Source organism: Serinus canaria, chromosome 9 (genome assembly GCF_022539315.1).
Source record: "Serinus canaria isolate serCan28SL12 chromosome 9, serCan2020, whole genome shotgun sequence".
In the NCBI taxonomy this organism is placed as follows: domain Eukaryota; kingdom Metazoa; phylum Chordata; class Aves; order Passeriformes; family Fringillidae; genus Serinus; species Serinus canaria.
Genome location: NC_066323.1, coordinates 10,211,760 through 10,230,022, shown reverse-complemented (window position 1 = coordinate 10,230,022; position 18,263 = coordinate 10,211,760). Strand labels below are relative to the sequence as shown.

General features: G+C 43.3%; 1 protein-coding gene across 6 annotated transcripts in view; it reads right to left on the bottom strand.

Annotated features, from left to right (window-relative positions):
• The window catches only part of LPP (LIM domain containing preferred translocation partner in lipoma), a 333,154-nt gene that overhangs the window by 15,508 nt on the left and 299,383 nt on the right, over positions 1 to 18,263 (bottom strand). For all 6 annotated transcript variants that reach the window (XM_050978157.1, XM_030227018.2, XM_050978158.1 and 3 more), the window contains 2 exons: positions 4,000 to 4,178; positions 822 to 942 (listed from right to left, as the gene is read on the bottom strand). In XM_050978157.1, coding sequence (XP_050834114.1) covers positions 822 to 942; positions 4,000 to 4,178 — 300 coding nt within the window. The remainder of the gene's footprint in view (positions 1 to 821; positions 943 to 3,999; positions 4,179 to 18,263) is intronic.

The window sequence follows — 18,263 nt, the reverse complement described above, 5'->3', positions numbered from 1 at the left end:
AATTCCCCAGCATCTTAAAAAATAATGGGCCTAAGTAATGGCCTGGTATGTACCCTGAAAGCCAAGGTCAGATTGAGAATTGAACCAGATGCCTCAAGTTTCAGCCTAGACCTTTAAACCTTAGTCCATCCTTCTTTCCAATTAAGGTTACTAAAACCTGCAACTGCAATAAGAAATATATTTGGTCTCATTTTCTTACCCTGCCATCTGGCTGATGTATTATCCAACAAGTAACACTAGCACTGAAGAATTCTTGAAGGTTCCCTAACACAGCTGTTCCCACATGCTAATTGCTTTAAGGTGATTTTTATTCTCTGTCTTCAGACTCTTACCATCAAAATTACATGAAGTGTGTAATGAAACTGAACAGGAAAAGTAGCATAAAAAGTATTTCACAAAACAAGAATGATCATGTTTATGTGTCCATTAAAATTCTTCAACCCAGTGCCATATGCTGAGTTTCCTGTACAATCTTGCTCAAATCCTAACATGCATTAGCTTTCATTTTAAGAACATAAAGATGAGCTACATTTGTGTCCAGGCTATAATTTATGACGCTCTCCAGTACTAAGACCTAATTGCCTGAGTTACATTCTTTTGCTCTTCTAATGAACCTGTTATAAACAAGGGACCTGATTTTCCTCTCATTTGCATGGATACAAATGAGGAAAAATTCCTTGCTTGCTGAAGTCAATGAAGTAATTTGATTGTAGAGCCAGTGTTACAAGAAGGTATGCCTGTTGTGTGGGCAATGTGAGGTGGTGATGAAGTTAAGCCATGCTTAACTTGCTTTCTGTCCCTGCTGTGCCTGGAATACCAACCTCGCACCGGTAGCACTGGACGTGGAAGTCGCGATCCAGGGCAACAATGCGCACGGTCTCCTCTTGTCCCGGGGCTGGCATGATGGGCTCCTTACACACAGAACACCTCGGGGCAAATTTCCTGACAGAGCAAGAGACAGGCACAGTCATCCTCAAACTTGGAGCAAACGTTTTTGTTAACTGGACCGGCCAGCCAGAGGTGTGTGAATTTGTACCAACACACACACTCTTGTATGTGCACACACAACACAGGCTGGAGCTCTGCACAGCTCCCTTCTTGGAAAAAGACAGGCAGGAGCACTTCAGTCTTACAAGGCAATTTCAGGCATGTAGGATATTAAAGCAAGTTTATTAGGAGAGGACTAATAGAACTTCTGACCGACAGCAAAGCATTTTGCCTGCCCTAATTAACAACTTTAGTGCTTCTTGAATGACTCTCAGTTGTGGCACCTATGCACTGCCACAACCCTCAGCCTCTAAGAAAATCCATGCAAATCCCACAGTTATAAAGATGACCAGGATCTGCTTCAAGAGCATCTCTTGAAAATAAAAATCAAACTATTGAAATTTGGAGATTTGAACAAATAGTTTAAAAGTCTAAAAAGAAACGGTAAAAAGAACTGCCTTGCACTAACACTAATTTGTTGAGGTTTATGTCATCCACTTTAAACTTTCAAGCCATTTTACCCACTTATGCACACAGAAGCACATTTCTGGCTGTGCTCACTCTCAGACAAGAAGCATCAGGGCAATTCTGACTTGCTGCATTTTCTAGCTAAAACCTACTCAGTTATCCAATGGGGTGCTGTCCAGGCTTAAAAGGGAACAGGTCTGGGTGCAGAGACCCCAATGTTCTCTCTTCCAGTTGACTTCCAGTTGTACAGTGACAATAACTCACTGCATGAAGAGACTGACTTGAGTCATGGTCAGCTCAGGGATCAAGAGAAGCACAGCCCTTTCTTTTTCCCTTCTATTGCTCACCATATGCCCTTCTGGATAATTCACCCATGTTCTGTATTCCCTCTGGTTTTGCTCCCCTCAGGTCCCATGAGAAGTGGCCACCTCTGCTCCTAGGCTTGGGAACATTTAGCCTGTTGTGATTAATTCTCTATTTTAGTTCAAAACCTACTGGTACCAGTTTCCTGGCTGCAAATTCTGCCTGCAAAAAAGGAAATTTACACCCACAGAATCTGCTACCATGTAATGAGAGCCAGGGTCAGGGGCTGTGGGGTGAGAGAGGGCAAAGCTTATGGCAAACATCAGAACACAAGGAGATCAAAGGCCCTTCTCTTCTAAAATGCCTGGTAATGACTGACTCTGCCACCCAGCCTGTCACATGAACCACCTCGGAATTAACTATCTTAGAAAAGAAAAAAAAATAAATCTATCTGTACTAGGAATAAAGAAAAATATTAATTTCACTGGCAGCAGATGAAAGATGCCTGTGCAGCTGTGATCTAACGAAAGAATGAATTAAACAGTGGCTATAATGAGTGCTCTGGAAAAAAACTTAAATGGATCATGATATGACCGGAGCTGTGATGGCAATTAATTATGTGCTGCTTCATGCAGGCCCTTCCTTGTACCATTTAGCTCAAACGTGGTACTTAAAAAATATTCCAACATTTCTTTGTCCAGGCTACTGTGAGTAATTCATTATGAGACAAATATTATCTCCCAGGATCCTGAGATCATTCCTGCAGATTTCAGGGGATGTAGATTTGTTACTGTGGGGCCTGAGCTCAGGGAGTAGCTGAATAGCAGTGTGGGCATTAGCTACAGTTTTGTTATCAAGAGGATGTAGATGTAGAACACTCAACCTCCAGATCAGGAGGACATGTCATCCCTAATCAATTAAAACTGGGCTGGCCAAAGTACTGCAAAATGTGTGGCTGGCCAAAGACACTCTGAGTGTCACATTGGGTCTTGTGCTATTCCCATCACCTTCCCCTCAATCCTTCACTCAACAATTTTTATGCTCTTCCTTGCATTGACAGCCTCCCACTTTCTACTCTCAGAGCCCCGAGGTCTGTATGCAGTCACTGCCAAAAGGCTTCAATGTGGGACAGCACCTCTTTTTCTCCTGAAAGCATGTGAGCCCTTGGCCTGCAGGGCTTTAGGAAGGGGCACTCTCCAAATTGTTGAGGGGGTGTGAGGGAAGTCCTTCAGGTGACTGAGTGATGCATGAAACTCCTGTTGGGCCTGTGCTCAGGACCACATTTTACCTTACACTCAACTGGCGGCACCGAAAGGCAAAGCAACACAGCAGCTGCCAATTAACCCAGCCTAGCTGAGCCACAGGGAACATCCTCCTGTTGGATTCTAACATGCCAGTTAATTGTGGCTGCTTCCCTTTCTGTCAAGTCAGTCAGCTTCTTTGAGCTTTCAGACCCACACACTGATGTCATGAGGCTCTAATTAAGTCAACCCGCTTAGAAATTAAGAGGTAAATGGTTGAGATATAAACTCACATTTGTCAGTATTGATTTCATCTTTTAATTGAGGGGTGTAATGTATCTGTCTTTTCCATACAGGGCAAACATTTGTGCTCTGATTATATCTACCTGTCTTCACTAGATTAGTTGTGATGATGGGGGTGGTAGTGTGTCAGTGACAGAAATTACTTGCAGCTATACCTTTCAACTTACTTTAAATAGCAGTTTCACTATAAATTATTACCAGGGCTGTATTTTTAGTAGCTTTAAAAAGCTAATTAGCAACTAGAAACAAAAGGAGCTGTGAGCAGCCTGTGGCCACTGAGATCCCTCTAGCAGGTAAGCAAACACCTGCAGAGTGCAGGAGGACAAGACCTCTCTTAATTGCTCAGTGGAAGAGGCAGGGAGGTGGTGATGTGACAGTGCAGGTAGAGGCAGTGAAGAGAAACATGTCCATGCACAGTGAAAGGCAAGGGGAAGGCAGAACACTTAAAACAGAGGGACACAGAGGTTATCCCTCAATTCAGCTCTAAGCAAAACAGAGATCAAGCAGAATCGTCCCCTAACCAATTAACCTTGTATGCCATGGCTCCTTGGAGCACAGCTTTCCCTACTATTTAAGAGCCTTGGGAGGAAGTGGCATTGGGTTCAGAACTTCCTGAAAGCTCAGTCTGAAAAAGGAGAGTTTTTAGGGGCAAAAGACAAATACAACAAGCAAAGCAGTGACAGCAGCTTAGCCTTACTTATGGAAATCCTCAATGCAGTGGATGTTGCCACCAGCATCCACAGTGAAGGGGATCCCATCCAGGCTGCGATGGCACATCACACAGGTGAAGCAGTGGGGATGGTAGGCCTTCCCAGTGGCTCGGAGGATCCTTTCCATGATGGGCTTTGCACAGACACTGCACTGCTCCAGTGTATTCTGCAAAGAAAATATACACAACAAATGTGAGCACCATCTCAGCAGGACACTTACAAAGGTCAGCTGGGTTGGAGGCTGCTGCTGGTCTGCTTGGAAGCTTTAGGTACCTTCTCTTCATTTCTTCTAGATAAAGTGCAGTACAATCAACAGTTATCAAAGAGTATGATAACAGCACAGGGAGCACAGGGCCTGGGTCAAGCCTTTAGAACGGTGTGAAAACACAAACCAGAGCCTTCTCTCAGCAGCTCTGACAAGTGATCAGAGATGGCTCATCAGGTGGGTTATCTGAGACACAGCAGCTTCTGTAGCCAGGAGCACATGAATGAGTTGTGCAGCCAAAACTCCCGGGCTTTTGCCTCTGCGCTGCCCAGTCAGAGTGAGCTTTTGCAGTGGAGTTTATTAGAGACAAGTTCCACAGAGGGCAGTGCTAAACTGAAATGCAAACTCCTGGGGCTACACAGACACCCCCTAATTACTTTGCCAATGCAGATCCCATAAAAATATCTTTATCTGCCTTGTATGAAGATCTTGATCTTCCTCTCTCACCACAGAGAATACTGCTAAGTCTAGGCAGAGAACAAAGCAATGGCTGCAAGGAAAGCATCCACAAGGACAGGAGCTCAGGATGACTTAAATGCTTCATTTATCTCTGGCCTACGATGTTTGAGATAATGACTGTGAAATGCCAGCTCTGAGGCCATGATCCTTGCTGCACAGGTTTTACATACTAGCCTGCTCCTAAAGTGCTGGAGCCAAAAAAATTCCCACTTTCAAGTGGGGTCCATTGAATGATTCATCTCATTTCAACCCTCACTCACCCTTGCAGTTAATTATAGAAACACCAAGATAATTTCGTTTCAGATGGTTGTCTGTGAGCCACACCAGCCCTTCTGACACCAACTGGGTAACTCACCATTTCAAAGCAAGCACTTTAAAAGACACATGCCATGAATGGATGGTGCAAACCACATAGATGTAAACAATAAATCTGTTTTGGGTAATTTCACTGGACTTTAGAAAAGCAAACTTCACCTACTGTTCTTGCTTGATGGAGCTGAAGTTATCAAATAATGTTATCAATCAGTGTTTGCATCTTGGGTGAGTTAGAAAAATCTATCATTACACTATTGATTATTGTTTAGATAGACAGAAATAAGGGAGTGAGAAAATAAAGGAAAAAATCTAACAGGACAGAAATATAGAAAGCTGCTGAAAGGCAGATCTTGTTGACAAACACAGGAAGGCTAAAGTTCTGCTTCTTCATGCAACAAAATTCCCAGAGAAAGCAGCGCTTGACTGACTGCATTGTTATTGCTTCTTTGAGCCAGTATTCTCAGGGGTAAGATCCACTCCTTACATGTGCAACCAAAACGTATTGTAAGGAGATGAATCACCCAGGAACTCAGAAGGTTCTACACTCTCCTATTTGCTTTCAGACATTATCTCTGGGCTGCACGTCACTGGTAAGGTACAAACACAGAAATACACGAGTTCCTATCAGAGGATCAGAAGGATTGTTTTTGGAAAGGTCAATATGAAAAGTTCTGAATTTCAACCCGAATGAGAACTGCCTCATGCATTTGTAAGGAGAGCACAGCCAGACTAGCATCGAATACAGGCTGGATTTTGCTTTATACCTTGTAATAATGGGCAGGAAAGAATGACTGCTGGCTTTTCTGTCTGGTTGCTGTCACCATCATCATCATTATAACGGTGGCTGGTATGCCAGAAAAAGCAAGGTCAATAATTTTCTCCATGGAGAAATAACCTGGCAGATTTACCATTTTGCTTTGCATAAGCAGATCACATCACCTCAGTCCGCATCCATGCGGTTCTCTGCGTTTCTCTGCCAAGGAGGGAAGGCAGGATACCTACAGATACTGATGGAAGATTGTGCCACTCGTAAAGCATTTGCCATGAAACTTTCTGAAGACACGCAGGTATGGAGCATTTGCCTCAGCAAGTCACTGCTTGCCTCATTTCCAACAGTTGCCAACAACAGAGGCCAAAGAATGAGAACAGGGTAAGCAAAACAGAAATTCCTTGGGATTTGCTTCCAGTCTCCACTGATTACTGGTTTAGGCACTTCCTGAGTCAGAGCTTGGCTTCCCCATACTTTGCCTCAAGTGCATGCTTCTACCATAAACCTTCCTGCCTGATTTTTGAATTCTGATAAATACTGATCCTCCTCAACATGACCAGGAATTCTGTGGCTTACTTCCACGCTGGGGACTGATCTGTTCAGCAGTTCCCCTGGGCTGCTACTGCAGCCCACCCAGTACTGTGACCAGAGCAGGCACCTGCAGCAGCAATCCTAGCTGCAGAGGGATCCAGCACCGAACAGCATGGGCTGGAACTCCTCTCACCACGAGCCAGACTTAACTTCCACTCACACACTTTGGGCACACAGAGTTTATGCCCACCAGGGATCAGTACAACCATCCTGTCTGACATCCCATGTTAACACTGATTTTGGTGGAAACTTTGCAGTGACCAGGATAGCAGGCAATCCCTCTGCTGGATCATACCTTCTGAAAACACGTATCTTCTGCTCCCAAATCTCAGCTCGGTCACAGTTTGACATTCTCACAGCTAAGTAAGACAAACATTATAAATTAACCAACTCCTGATTAAGCCTTCTATACAACCTGAAAATCAGACCTGAGAAATACATTCTTTTCATCCTTCCAAGTCTGTACCAGTGAGGAAAAACAAAGTCATTAGTTTCAGACTCCAGCTCACTCCCTGTCTGGAAGCGTATTTGCTTAAGTCTCTCTTCTTGCTAGAACCCTGGCTGGCTCAGACCCTTCCCTTCAAGGTGTTACCAGATGATGCCAAAGGGAAAGCTTCCTTAATTCACACCCATTTGACATCAGGTTGCTGTAAGGCAGGATTTGGCCTGCGAAACTACCAGGCTCTCTTTGATTCTCTAATCAGGTTATCCCACATGCCTAAGTGCTGTCCCAGCAGCTAACAACCTGCACAAAGGTATTTCTGCACATTATGAGAACAGCATCCCTGTAGGATTATAAGTTGGGCTTCTTGATTTTGCTTTTTCACAGTTAGTCTAACTCTCCTAGCTCCTCCTGGAGCTTTCAGACCTCCAAAAAGTGAAACAGGATGAAGAAAAATGCTTAACAGGTCTATTTTCCTTCTTTTCTCTCCAGCTGTTGTTGCAAGCCTGCTCTGTAATCAACAGGTAGAGCTGAATGCATCTGATGAGCTACACTGGGAGCTAAAGCAAGGCACAAATAAGAAAGATGAGAAACAGCTAGGAGACATCAATCCTAGGGGTTGTGGTCACATTCATGTCATAAGAATATAGACCACAAATCTAGTGTGGGCTGAGGGTAAAGTTTACCATTCTTTTCCCATATTTTTGGCCAAGAGGCAGGGAGTGCCCTTGTGTCTCCAAATCCAACTAACTTTTTTTGGCTTTGAAAAGCATAGGGAAGGAGCCATCCATTTCCAAATGGAAGGCTGGCACAATGTTTAAGGCTGAGTCTGGGTCCATGTCTCTTGAGGCAGAACATCCATGGCAAAGAAAAAGAATCTCACAGGGGTAGAATAATGCACCCTAAATACCAAAAAGAAAAATAACCCCAAGCAAAGACACACTAAAGCACAAAGAAAGCACTATAATGACCAGGACATCATAATCATCTTGCAAGTTAAAATTAAGAGACTTAAACATGTATAACACAATCAGTGGCAAAGTGGGAACAAGCTGCTTGGGAGCAAGCATCTAGCAAGTGGTGGTTGGAGTTGACCTCCCTAGAGAAATACTTGTCTCTTCAGAAACCACAGAAAGCCATAAGGGGGTTGCTGTGCAGATTTTAGGTTTAAACATGGGACACAAAGTAAAAACTCTGACTGCTGGGAAAGCCTTCTGGGTTGCAAGAGCCACGGAAGGCTGGAGCTGGGGAGTGTTTGAGTCTCCTCCTGAAAACTTCACATCCCAGATGGCAAGGTGGCAGAGGCTTTGGGGACCAGAGATGCAGTGACAGCCCAGGGGCTGCAGCTCATCCCGCTGCCCTAATGCTGAAGAGTATAACCCCTCGTAACCAAACCCGGGAGACAGCTGGCAGTAACTCACAATGCCAGCACAAAGACTCTCCCACAATGACCCAGCAATGAGTGCAGAAGAAAAGCCACAAGGATTAGTCATTGCTTCTTCTGCATTGGCAATTCATCCCAAGCTCTAATGAACATAAATAATGTCTCCTGCACTCTGAACAGCAGACCAAGGAGAGCTCATGCACAGGGACATGAACATGGTATTGCTTATTCTGCTGGGAGAGGGGAGGGAAGTTGCTGGAATAAATTACATTGGCAATTCATGCACAGGGACACAAACTCACTTTCTGTAAGCACTGCAGTAGAAACACATTTTTCGAAGTGACTGAGCAGAGGAGATGGTTTTGAGATGCACGAATGAAATGTGGCTGTTGTGCTAAAAACAGGCACATGGTCAAATGCTATAGTTGAACTGTAACTTAGTAAAGTGTGGTAAGTGACTTGCTTTAAATCTTGTGACTCTGTCCTTCATTTCCTCAGACAGTGAGGAGAGCAGAGCAGCAGACATTTTCCCCTTTGTGGGATATTTTTTGAGGCTTGAAAATGTTTCCATACTTAAGTGAAGACAGAACACTTTAATCTCAAGAAGCCTGGTGAATTTATAAACCTCAAATTAGATCAGGTCCATTGAAAAACTGCACTTCAAAATAATTGCAAATGGTTTCATTTAGGGTTTGGGTATGAAAATATATAGTTGTATTATAAATTAAATATAAAGCAGACAGTGGTGGTGGGGTTAAGCGTCAAGATGTAATTTCAACACTTTCAAACACTTTTTTGGCATTATTTCTAGAAAAGGAAAACCAAGGCTCCCCAGCTGCTATCTCCACAGATGGGTTAAATCTTGGCAAACATAACATTTAAGTCACTAATAGCCAGCATGAAATTCCTTCCTGCATGTCTGAGGAGACAACTTGGGCATGAGTTAATCCTTCTCACTTCACCTGACCAGCTGGACACATTATTAGCAGAGGGTGACACTCCCCTTCTTGCTGCTCTGAGGGTACTTTCAGCAGGGGAGAGCACTGCAGAAGCACCTCGGCCGGTGACCTTCAGACCATGCTGCCATAGCTGCGTAAGTGTGCTGGGGCAAAAGATGTGACTGACCCTGACAGCCTAATTCAGACACAGTGGTGAGCAGTGAGGGTGCTCTTTAGATGGGACAGCTTGATTTGCTGGGAGATGGAAAGGAAGATATGGGAATAAATTACATGGGCAACCCTGCAATGTTACCAGCAGGCTGGGAATGGGGCTGAGCTGTGCTTACAGCTGCCCCTTGCACAGTGCAGACTCAGGCCCTGAGGTTGCTGTATTCAGTGCCTTTCAAATCATTCTTCCATTCATCTCAGTTTTTAGTGGCTTTCCCAGCACAGTAGCAATACCACAGCTGGCATGCTTCTCCTCTGCTGGAATTTGCTTTTCTTGTCAGAAAAACTGAATTCAGCTTTGTAGTTTTGGACTCAGAGCAGCTGGAGGTGAATCTGGCAGAAAGTCCTCTCAGCATACAGGATAGAAGAGTCCCTTCCCCTTGCCCTGTAACTATTAGAGAAAGGCTAGATGTATTTCATGGCTTGTGCTAGTAGCAAAGATAACAATGGCATGCAGCTGAGTCCACAAATGTGCAACAGCAGAAAGGCCATGATGAAAGTGGAACAGTGCTTGAGAAATGCTTCTCAAATGATAAGCAGATGTCAAAATGTGCTCTACAGTGAGAGGAGGAAGGAGCTCCATTTTTCTTATCAAGTGAAGGCTGAGGGATGGGTTTTCCATTGTCTGAGCACACCAAAGGCTGGAAAGGAAACAGAGAAGGCTGCTGGGCCTGGCAGGCACACAAGCTGGCCATACTACCTGCAGAAAGACTAATATGCTTAATGCTGAATGTAATTAATGTTTGGAGCAGCAGAGTCAGGGACTGGGTGACTACTCTGATGCTCAGTGCCAGTTTAGATAAGGCCTGCATCCCTCTCTAGCACCACCAAGCTGAGAGTGATGAAGGAATGTCAGGGTTAAAAATCTGCTCTGCATTATGCTCCATGTCTGACCACAGCCACATTGACTCCTTCCAGCTAAAAATGTACAAGAAGCCCCATGTTGGAAATTACTTAACTAATTTCTGGCACTCAAAGCTACTCATCTTCTGTACATTCCTTGCTCTGACAACAGAGATCTTTGTCCCTTTAAAATGGCAGAGCCTATGAATGTAAGAAATTAAGGAATTGTCCTCTAAACTGGTAGGCTGGAAGATAAAATGCCTGGAGTTCTGGCTTTTAAACCAAGTAGCTGCCATAAGCAAAGCATTCCCATGCTCTGTGCATGGCAGGCACATTTACAGGCATCTTCAGCCTGTAAATAAAATGTCTGTAGAAGTTACATATTCCAGTGAGAAACTGGATATTGTTAGATATGATAAATACTTGTGAAGTAGTCTGTGTGCCTAAATGGTTACTTAATGGAAACAAGATATTATTAACAGAAAACATTAAACTCCTTTTATCTGTAATGACATGTACACATCTCAAAAATCAACTTTGGGTTGTGCATCACCAGAGAACCGCACCTGAGCTGTTATTCAGAATACTCCAATGTGGCTACAGACATTTGCAAGAGTAAAGTAGTTTCACACTGGGGAAATGCTTCTAACTTACAGCTGACTTTAAAATAGCACGGACAATAAAAAAGTCTATGCATATGAAATTTTTTCAGCAACTATAATTATAGTTGCATGGAATACTACAGTAAGCCAAACAATTGAAAGCATCCTTAGCAATTGCTATGTAAAAGAACATTGTTAAATATCTTAGTAATCAGCTCCAGTCCCTTCAGTAATTTTCTAGTGAAGCTGCATTTCCAAACCTCCTCACATCTTGTCTATTGCCACCAGGAAAGAATTGAAGCAGCAAAATGTACATTTTGGTGAGCAGAGCTCACTCTTGCTGTTAGCACTGCCACCACAGTTATTAACCACGTGAAACCAGTCACTCCACACCGGGATTGCAACTGGCCCAGAAAACATCCAGCCAGGAAGCTGGGACAGGCTTTTGGAGCACTGGAGAGAAAAACATCTGTAAAGCACAGCAGCACCAGCAGAGCACAGGAGACAAGCCTGCCTTGGCAGGAAGGAATGATCTGATAAGACAGTTTCCATCTCTGATTCCTTCAATCCAAGGAGATCCTAAGTGCATGACCAGACCTTCACTCCAAGACATTGCATAATACAATGCCTGGCACAAGATGCTGATTTTCGAAGATTTCTAACTTGAAGTAAATCCCTCAAAATCCCTCTCAGAATGTCAGAGGTAAACAGTTTGTTCAAGGTTCCTGCAGCTGAGGCGAACTGGCACAGAGCTACCATGGAAATCCCTGGGCTGCGTCGCACAACAGCAGCCATGCCTCAGCAGATCAGTACTGATTCTTCACACACTGGAGTCCCTGCCTAGGGTGAAACCAGCCCATGGCTTTGCCCAATGCAGAAAGATGTGACTGAGGATTTGTTAGGACTCTTTTTCCACTGAAGTGAAGCTTGGTAGCTTTAAAAACTGTGATATTCTATTAGTTTTGCTCCTGAGGGACAGGGGGAATACATGGCAGGTTTTGATAGCCTGTGCTTTTATCTATTATTGACACCCACAGATCGGGTGAGGGCACCTACAGACCATACATAACTCAGGGCTCTGTGGAACAAAGTGCTGTGGGGGATAAAGCAAAGCTGTTCCTTATTCCCAAGCACTCCCAGCCTTTGTGCTGTTGATGTAGCTTTGCTTGCCTTACGTGATCTCACCACCAAGTTCCTCAAAACATGATGTGCCTGACCTTGCATGCCGCCCTGGGAGTTTTGCCTAAATAAAGGTTCTGTCCTGTTGTGATTACTTTCTGCACAGGCAGCAGAATTACATGCAGCTGGGAGATGTGGCAAACATCGAGCAGATAACACTCTCCTCCTTGTTTAGATACAATTGTGGACAACACAGAGATTTCGAGCTTAATTAGCAATACCAAGGAAGCTGTGAGAGAGGCATTTCAAACCGCTTGCAGTTTAAGCTGATTAGAACTTTGTGAAAACAAAACAAAATTGTGTAGCAAATTGTTCTCCTAAAATTCAAGTCAAACTGAACCGCATCAAAGGAAACAGAGAAGTGACTATCAGCAAGAAGTGGGCTTTTTTTCTTTTCTTTTGGTAAGGAATTTAATTTCACAGCCTTTAATAAACCCAATGTTCCAATCCAAGCCTGCCACTCTGGCAAGAAGCTTAACCAAAATAACATTGGAACTCAGAGCTGACGGACCAAAGAGGCTATAAATTGGTCAAATCCAGGCACAATACAAGAAAAAAATCGAAAATTCCATTCAATTTTCCTGTTTTAGAATTTTGATGTAACTGACCATTGACATGGAAATGTGATCTTGACCTTAACTGCTAAAGCTGACTTGCAGAGGAAAAAATGACTGAGACTCTGGCATCTCAGTGGTTATTTATAGTTCCCCTCACTCTCTTCTTTCTCAGTATTTTTACATTTGAAATGAGTTCTTGCCTGCCACGAGTTTCCTAAAGGACTGTTTGAGCAATGCAAGAATTTGTGACATAACAACCATCAAGAAAATGGAACTTCATTGATTAAAATGGAAAACAAATTTTAGTTGGAAACTCCCATCAGTAGATTAGCATCCAGCAAAGCTGGGCTTGCTTTGGTTACAGATTGAACACTACAAGCTTTTTAACTTCAACCGGTTTAAAGCTGGCTTTTTCTGATTCCTGTGCTCTCCAAGAGAGATTTCTGGGAGAAACAAAAAGCCAGGAGAAAGACAGGTCTACTGCTCAAGAGTCTGGGTTCTTCTAGAGTTTGTAAGGAAAAAAAAAAAAAAAAAGACAAAATCCTTCCCCTTCACTCCTTGAGAATAAAACCACTTCATCTCTCTAAGCCACAAGGAAAGGCAAACAATCTATTTTCCTCTGCTTATTTCAAGTCACAGATAGGGGCATATCTAAGTCACTTCTAATGGCTACTAAATAAATTAAATATTCCAGCTGGATATCAGTTTAACAGCTCCCGTTCTACTTTAATTGCTCAAACAAAGAGAATGCAAAGCTTCTCCTGAAGATCTCACACAAGTCACAAGAGAAATTAATTTTTTCTAGCGGTGGGGCAGAGCACTGGAAACGAAGGGTGTTTGTCTTCTGTCCTTGGTTCACCAGTGACTCAGAGAATAATTCCATTATTTTCCTCCTCTGTTCTTCATATTATCTATGGAGTGGCTTTAGTCAGCTATTAGTAGGTGTGTGATACTCTGACAGAAGTCACATCTCTATTGCAAACACCAAAGTTGGCACCTGGAGCTACCAAGAAATAAACACCTCCCCAAACTGAAACAAATTGAAAACCCAAGCAAGAAGGTAATGAGATTTTGCACAGAATTTCATGGAGCTTTCACTGAAACACCTTTTGAGTGCAAGATAATGGTTTTTTTCAGTGTATACGTGCAAGCTGTGAAATACAGGTCATTGCAGCAGTTCACTATAAAAATAGCTGCTTTTAATAGATAACGTAATCCAGTATAAAGCTTGGAAAAAACCTCCCCCAAAACTCACAGCACTTGGATGCTGCTGGTACCCAAACTGACAGTGAGAATATGATTTGCCCAAATCCATGATATGTTTCCTAAAGAGTTGCCAAATACATTTATGTCCTTGATGTGAGGAGAATGTCTTAGAGCCTTTGGGGCAGTGGGAGACTTATCTGTGATTGAAATATGAGGGCTGAAAGCTTTGTGGGTGCTCTGAGGTCTTTCCAAAGGGAGAAGAAGAGGGAGTTTCTTATTTCTTGAAGAAAGCCTCCTGAGTGAAATGTCTATTTTTAAAGACTGAAAGAACACTGGAAACTCACAGACAATCAGCAGTGACCACTGTCAGGAACAACAGAACCCAAAATTAAGTGAGCCAATGTAAGGTGAGAACAGTATTATACTCTCTCCCCTCTATGCCAAGTCTAGAAATTTCATTTTTTGGCGGGGGGGGCGGGGGGCAGGATTTCTTCAGAGGTTTGAATGGAATTATTTCCTAGAGCAACATCTCTTCTTCTATCTAGAGTCAGACCCTAACTGGAAATAAATCCAGGCTGCTGACTAAGTCCAGGGTCAAATATGTCACCTACCAGGTACTGAAATTATTTTTAGATGCAATGACATCCCTATTCTTTTCATTCAGTTGACCTGGATGTTTGATTTGGTTCCTTGTCTGGGAAAGCAAGTTTGAGCCACTTGCTGAGATAAAAGTGACAAAGAAGGAAGGGATACAAAACCAGAAAACTGAGATGGCTATGTAAGAAGAGCCCAGACAAGGCATGGCACAGAAAAGAGAACTTCCCAAAGAGGTCAAGTGAGATGTGAGAAAAGCAAAAGCGGGGGACTGATGTTCCACCCTAGGAACTCATTCATCACCTTCCTTCCTCCACTGTGAGATAATCTCATCCACAAAGACAGATAGAAAAGATGATTTACATCAGTCCCTCTGCTCCTCCAGCCCACCTCTGAGGGTGCTTCTGCTGGAACTCAGCTTGCTGTACAGCTGGGAAAGAATGGATGGCACATTATTCCTCTAACCTAACAAAGAGGTACCCACGCAATAGATCAGATCCTTCCTTGAATAAATGAAAAGTAAACCAGAAGCTTTGTGCTACTCTACTGTTCAAGATACTGCTGTGGGAAGTTGGGCAGAAGAGTCCTTGCAACACAATTGTCTGCTGAGCTGATTCAATCTCTTGGCACTGTTCCTTTGCTCTCAATCTAGAAAAATTAAGGCTCTCTGAAAAAGTAAAAAAATTTTCCTGCTTTTACAGACAACATGGAGACTTGGATACAGAGATCTTGTATGGCAAAACCATTGTCATGCAAATAAGCTCAAGAGTTTCATCAAGAGCAGACAGGCATGTCTGAGTAGGTGGTATTTCTCTGGTGTCTGCAGGGTTAGTCAAGGATGTTCAGAGCAAGAAACATGCACTCTAAAGTAATTTCTTTCCCTTTCATTACCATGAGAAATTTTGGATTAATTTGGAATATGAAGGACACTGGTCTGAGCTGTCAGAAGGGTTTATGTCAGAGCAGAGCAGACCAAAAATCAAGCTGACAGTTAGCATTTCTTCACCAGGTCTTTTACATCACTTGAGGAGGCTGCCCTGGATGTTATTTCAAGTTGAAAAGCACAGCAACTGAACGCTGCGCTAGTCAACTGTCAGTCCATAGTATTTACTAACCAGATTACTTCTGTGTTTGTGAAACCAACATCAAAGGCTTTCTGCCAAATATTACATTTAAAAAAAGAAACAACAGCTGAGAAAAAACCCAGCAAAACCCAAAGTGAATGGAGCTGCTGAAAAGAAGAGAGTCACTTGGGCAGACACATCAGCAGTACAACCTGCAGTGTCTTGGGACAGAGCTTAAGAATCAACAAGCGAAGCAGAGCAGCAATGGCAGGAGAAACCAACTTGTCCAACCTCACTGTTTTCCTAGTGACACAGTTACATAAGAGATATGCATTTATATAAACACACTGAATGTATAATAGATGTTATATAACATGTCCATTCTCAAGTCAATAGCGTCCTCCCAGTGTATGGACTCTTAGGCTGAAATCACAGTGGTTATGGAATTTAGAGGAAAAAACAACACTATTGCAGGATCACTCTGATTGGTGACTGTTCCCTTCCATTATGGGGATTTTCTTTCCATAACAGTGGAAAAGATCATGCTGCAGTGCTTCTCACAGTACTTTAAAAGGTCTGAGATCACCTGCATCAATGCTTGTTTCCCAGTGTAACTGCTGAATTGCTCATTTCCATGCTAATACAACTTCCAGCTTTCCTTTCTGAGGGACAGAAGTTGACATTTCCCCAGCAAGAACATCTGAACACCCAAAGCAGTCTGACCCTCATATTTTGCCAAGCAGCTCATGCAAAGTAAAACTGGAACACATCTTTCCAGACACAGCTTCTGATTTAATGGAACTATGAGGAACAAAAGAAGGAAAGGCCACTCTTCATCAGGCTCTAACTGCAGACCAGATCCAGGTGAAAATGGACAAGACAGCCTGGTATTAGCAGATGGCTCATGGATCTGAGTGATCCAGCTAATGCAAGCCATAAGGACAAGTGCTGGTGGTCTCCTAATGGGAGGAAGACATTTTATTGCTGCTCGGGTGGTGCAAAGTGGTCACTCCCCACATGTGCTGCCACACCAGCTTCCAAAGATATGAGGGACAAGGACAGAGGGACTGGAGTGGCAGTGAAGAGTGAGGAACAAAGAAGTTATCTAGCACTTTCTGAGTCATTCTCTTTCTCAAAGTTTGCTGCTGGAGCAGCATAGTCCAGCTCTGCCCTACCTGCAAGTTTTCCTATGGAAAAGTTACTGTTGGCTTCTTCACAGGCAGCATGAGTCCAGTGAGCATTGTCCTGCCAGTTCTGCAAGGGCAGCTAAGGAGCCTTGCTGGAAATCTGGCCCCAGAGAGAAACAGCAGAGGAAAGCAGCCATTTCAGAAGCACATTATTAAGCCATCAGACCAGTAGCTACAGGATCCCCATGGAAAAGTTGATCCAGGCACTTTGTATAATTACTTGAGCCCTTCCAGTCATTTATTCCCCTTTGTGGTTGGCGGGGAGTCAGCATCTTCTGGAGCTGCAAAGTCACAGGGCTTTTTAAGAAGCCAGGTTTGTAGGTGAAGACATTTCCCTTTGCAAAACCTTTGCTGGAGCACACACTGCTCAGCAGCAATTCAAGCTAAAGCAGCAAGTTCAAATGAGCATGGCACACAGGCAAGTCTAAGCTTTCCATGTGCTTTACCTACATATGTTTTAACACTTACATTTTTAGATGAAGAGGAATAAAAATAACTTAATTGTGCATATTGCCTACATTACTGCTGGACTCCACCTGTGGGAAGGAACTGGAGTTTAAGTTTTATTAAAGTTTCACATGTTTCCAGGAGGTTGCTAATTATCTTGCATGTTTTGTACAGTATTTCTGGCTCCAGGGTCTTTCTTCACTTTTCTGAAAGACACCCAACACAAAAATATTTGAGCTGAGACCTGGAATGTGTGACTGCAAATAAGGCATTCACTCCAGGGTTCATCTAACCCCACATATCCTTGCTCTTACTAGACTTTGGAAAGCACTTTGAGATCTGCTGGTAAGAAAATACTACCTGGATACCAAAGGCTTGTTATTGCCATTAGTTTTCCTGCTTCCATGCACTTTAAACTCCACTGTTTGCCTGGCATTCCTGTGACTACAGATGGGTGTAGAGATGATCTTTCAGGGCCTAAAGTAAGAATTAATTCACCTTGGGTATAGCCCTCCTTTTAATGACTAAATGCTTAACAGTGACACACTGCAAAGTGTCCTCAGGGATTGGGTGTTCTATATTTTAGGATGCTTAATTCAAACCACCTTTTCTTAGACACTTCAAGCCAGCAGCTTGAACTGGGGTTTGTTCAGCATCCTGGAAAAAAACAAAGCAGCCCATATTCTCTGACAGAGAAGACAAACCACAAGATAGCTGGAAACAAGGCCAGTTTTTGAAAACAGCAACTTTTACCTCTTCTGACCTAGATAGCTGACCACCCCAAGCACAACCTCCAAGTCCTTTTCTTGTGCTCCTTGAACAAAAGGAAGACAAATCTCCAGTGGCCATAAATCATCGTTCTTCAGTGGTATCAGCTGGAGTAACTGACATCTGGACCTGCTGTGGCAGTGGTCTAACAGGAGGAATGTGTTAGCTAGTGCCATGTACAGAACACAAGGATCTTGTCAGTACACTCTGTGCATGCTTCCCACCGTGCTTGGGCTCTCTGCTCTCTTTTGGGAGCGTGACAAAAAGAAAACCAAACAAGACACCACTCCTTCTACCCCAAATCCACAGTTTGTGAGGTTCTTGGTGCTATACCAGCATTGTTTCCATGTAGAGTCCCTGGCAACTGTTTGACTTGGGATTTTTAGTGATGTACAGGTTTGACTAAATCGAGA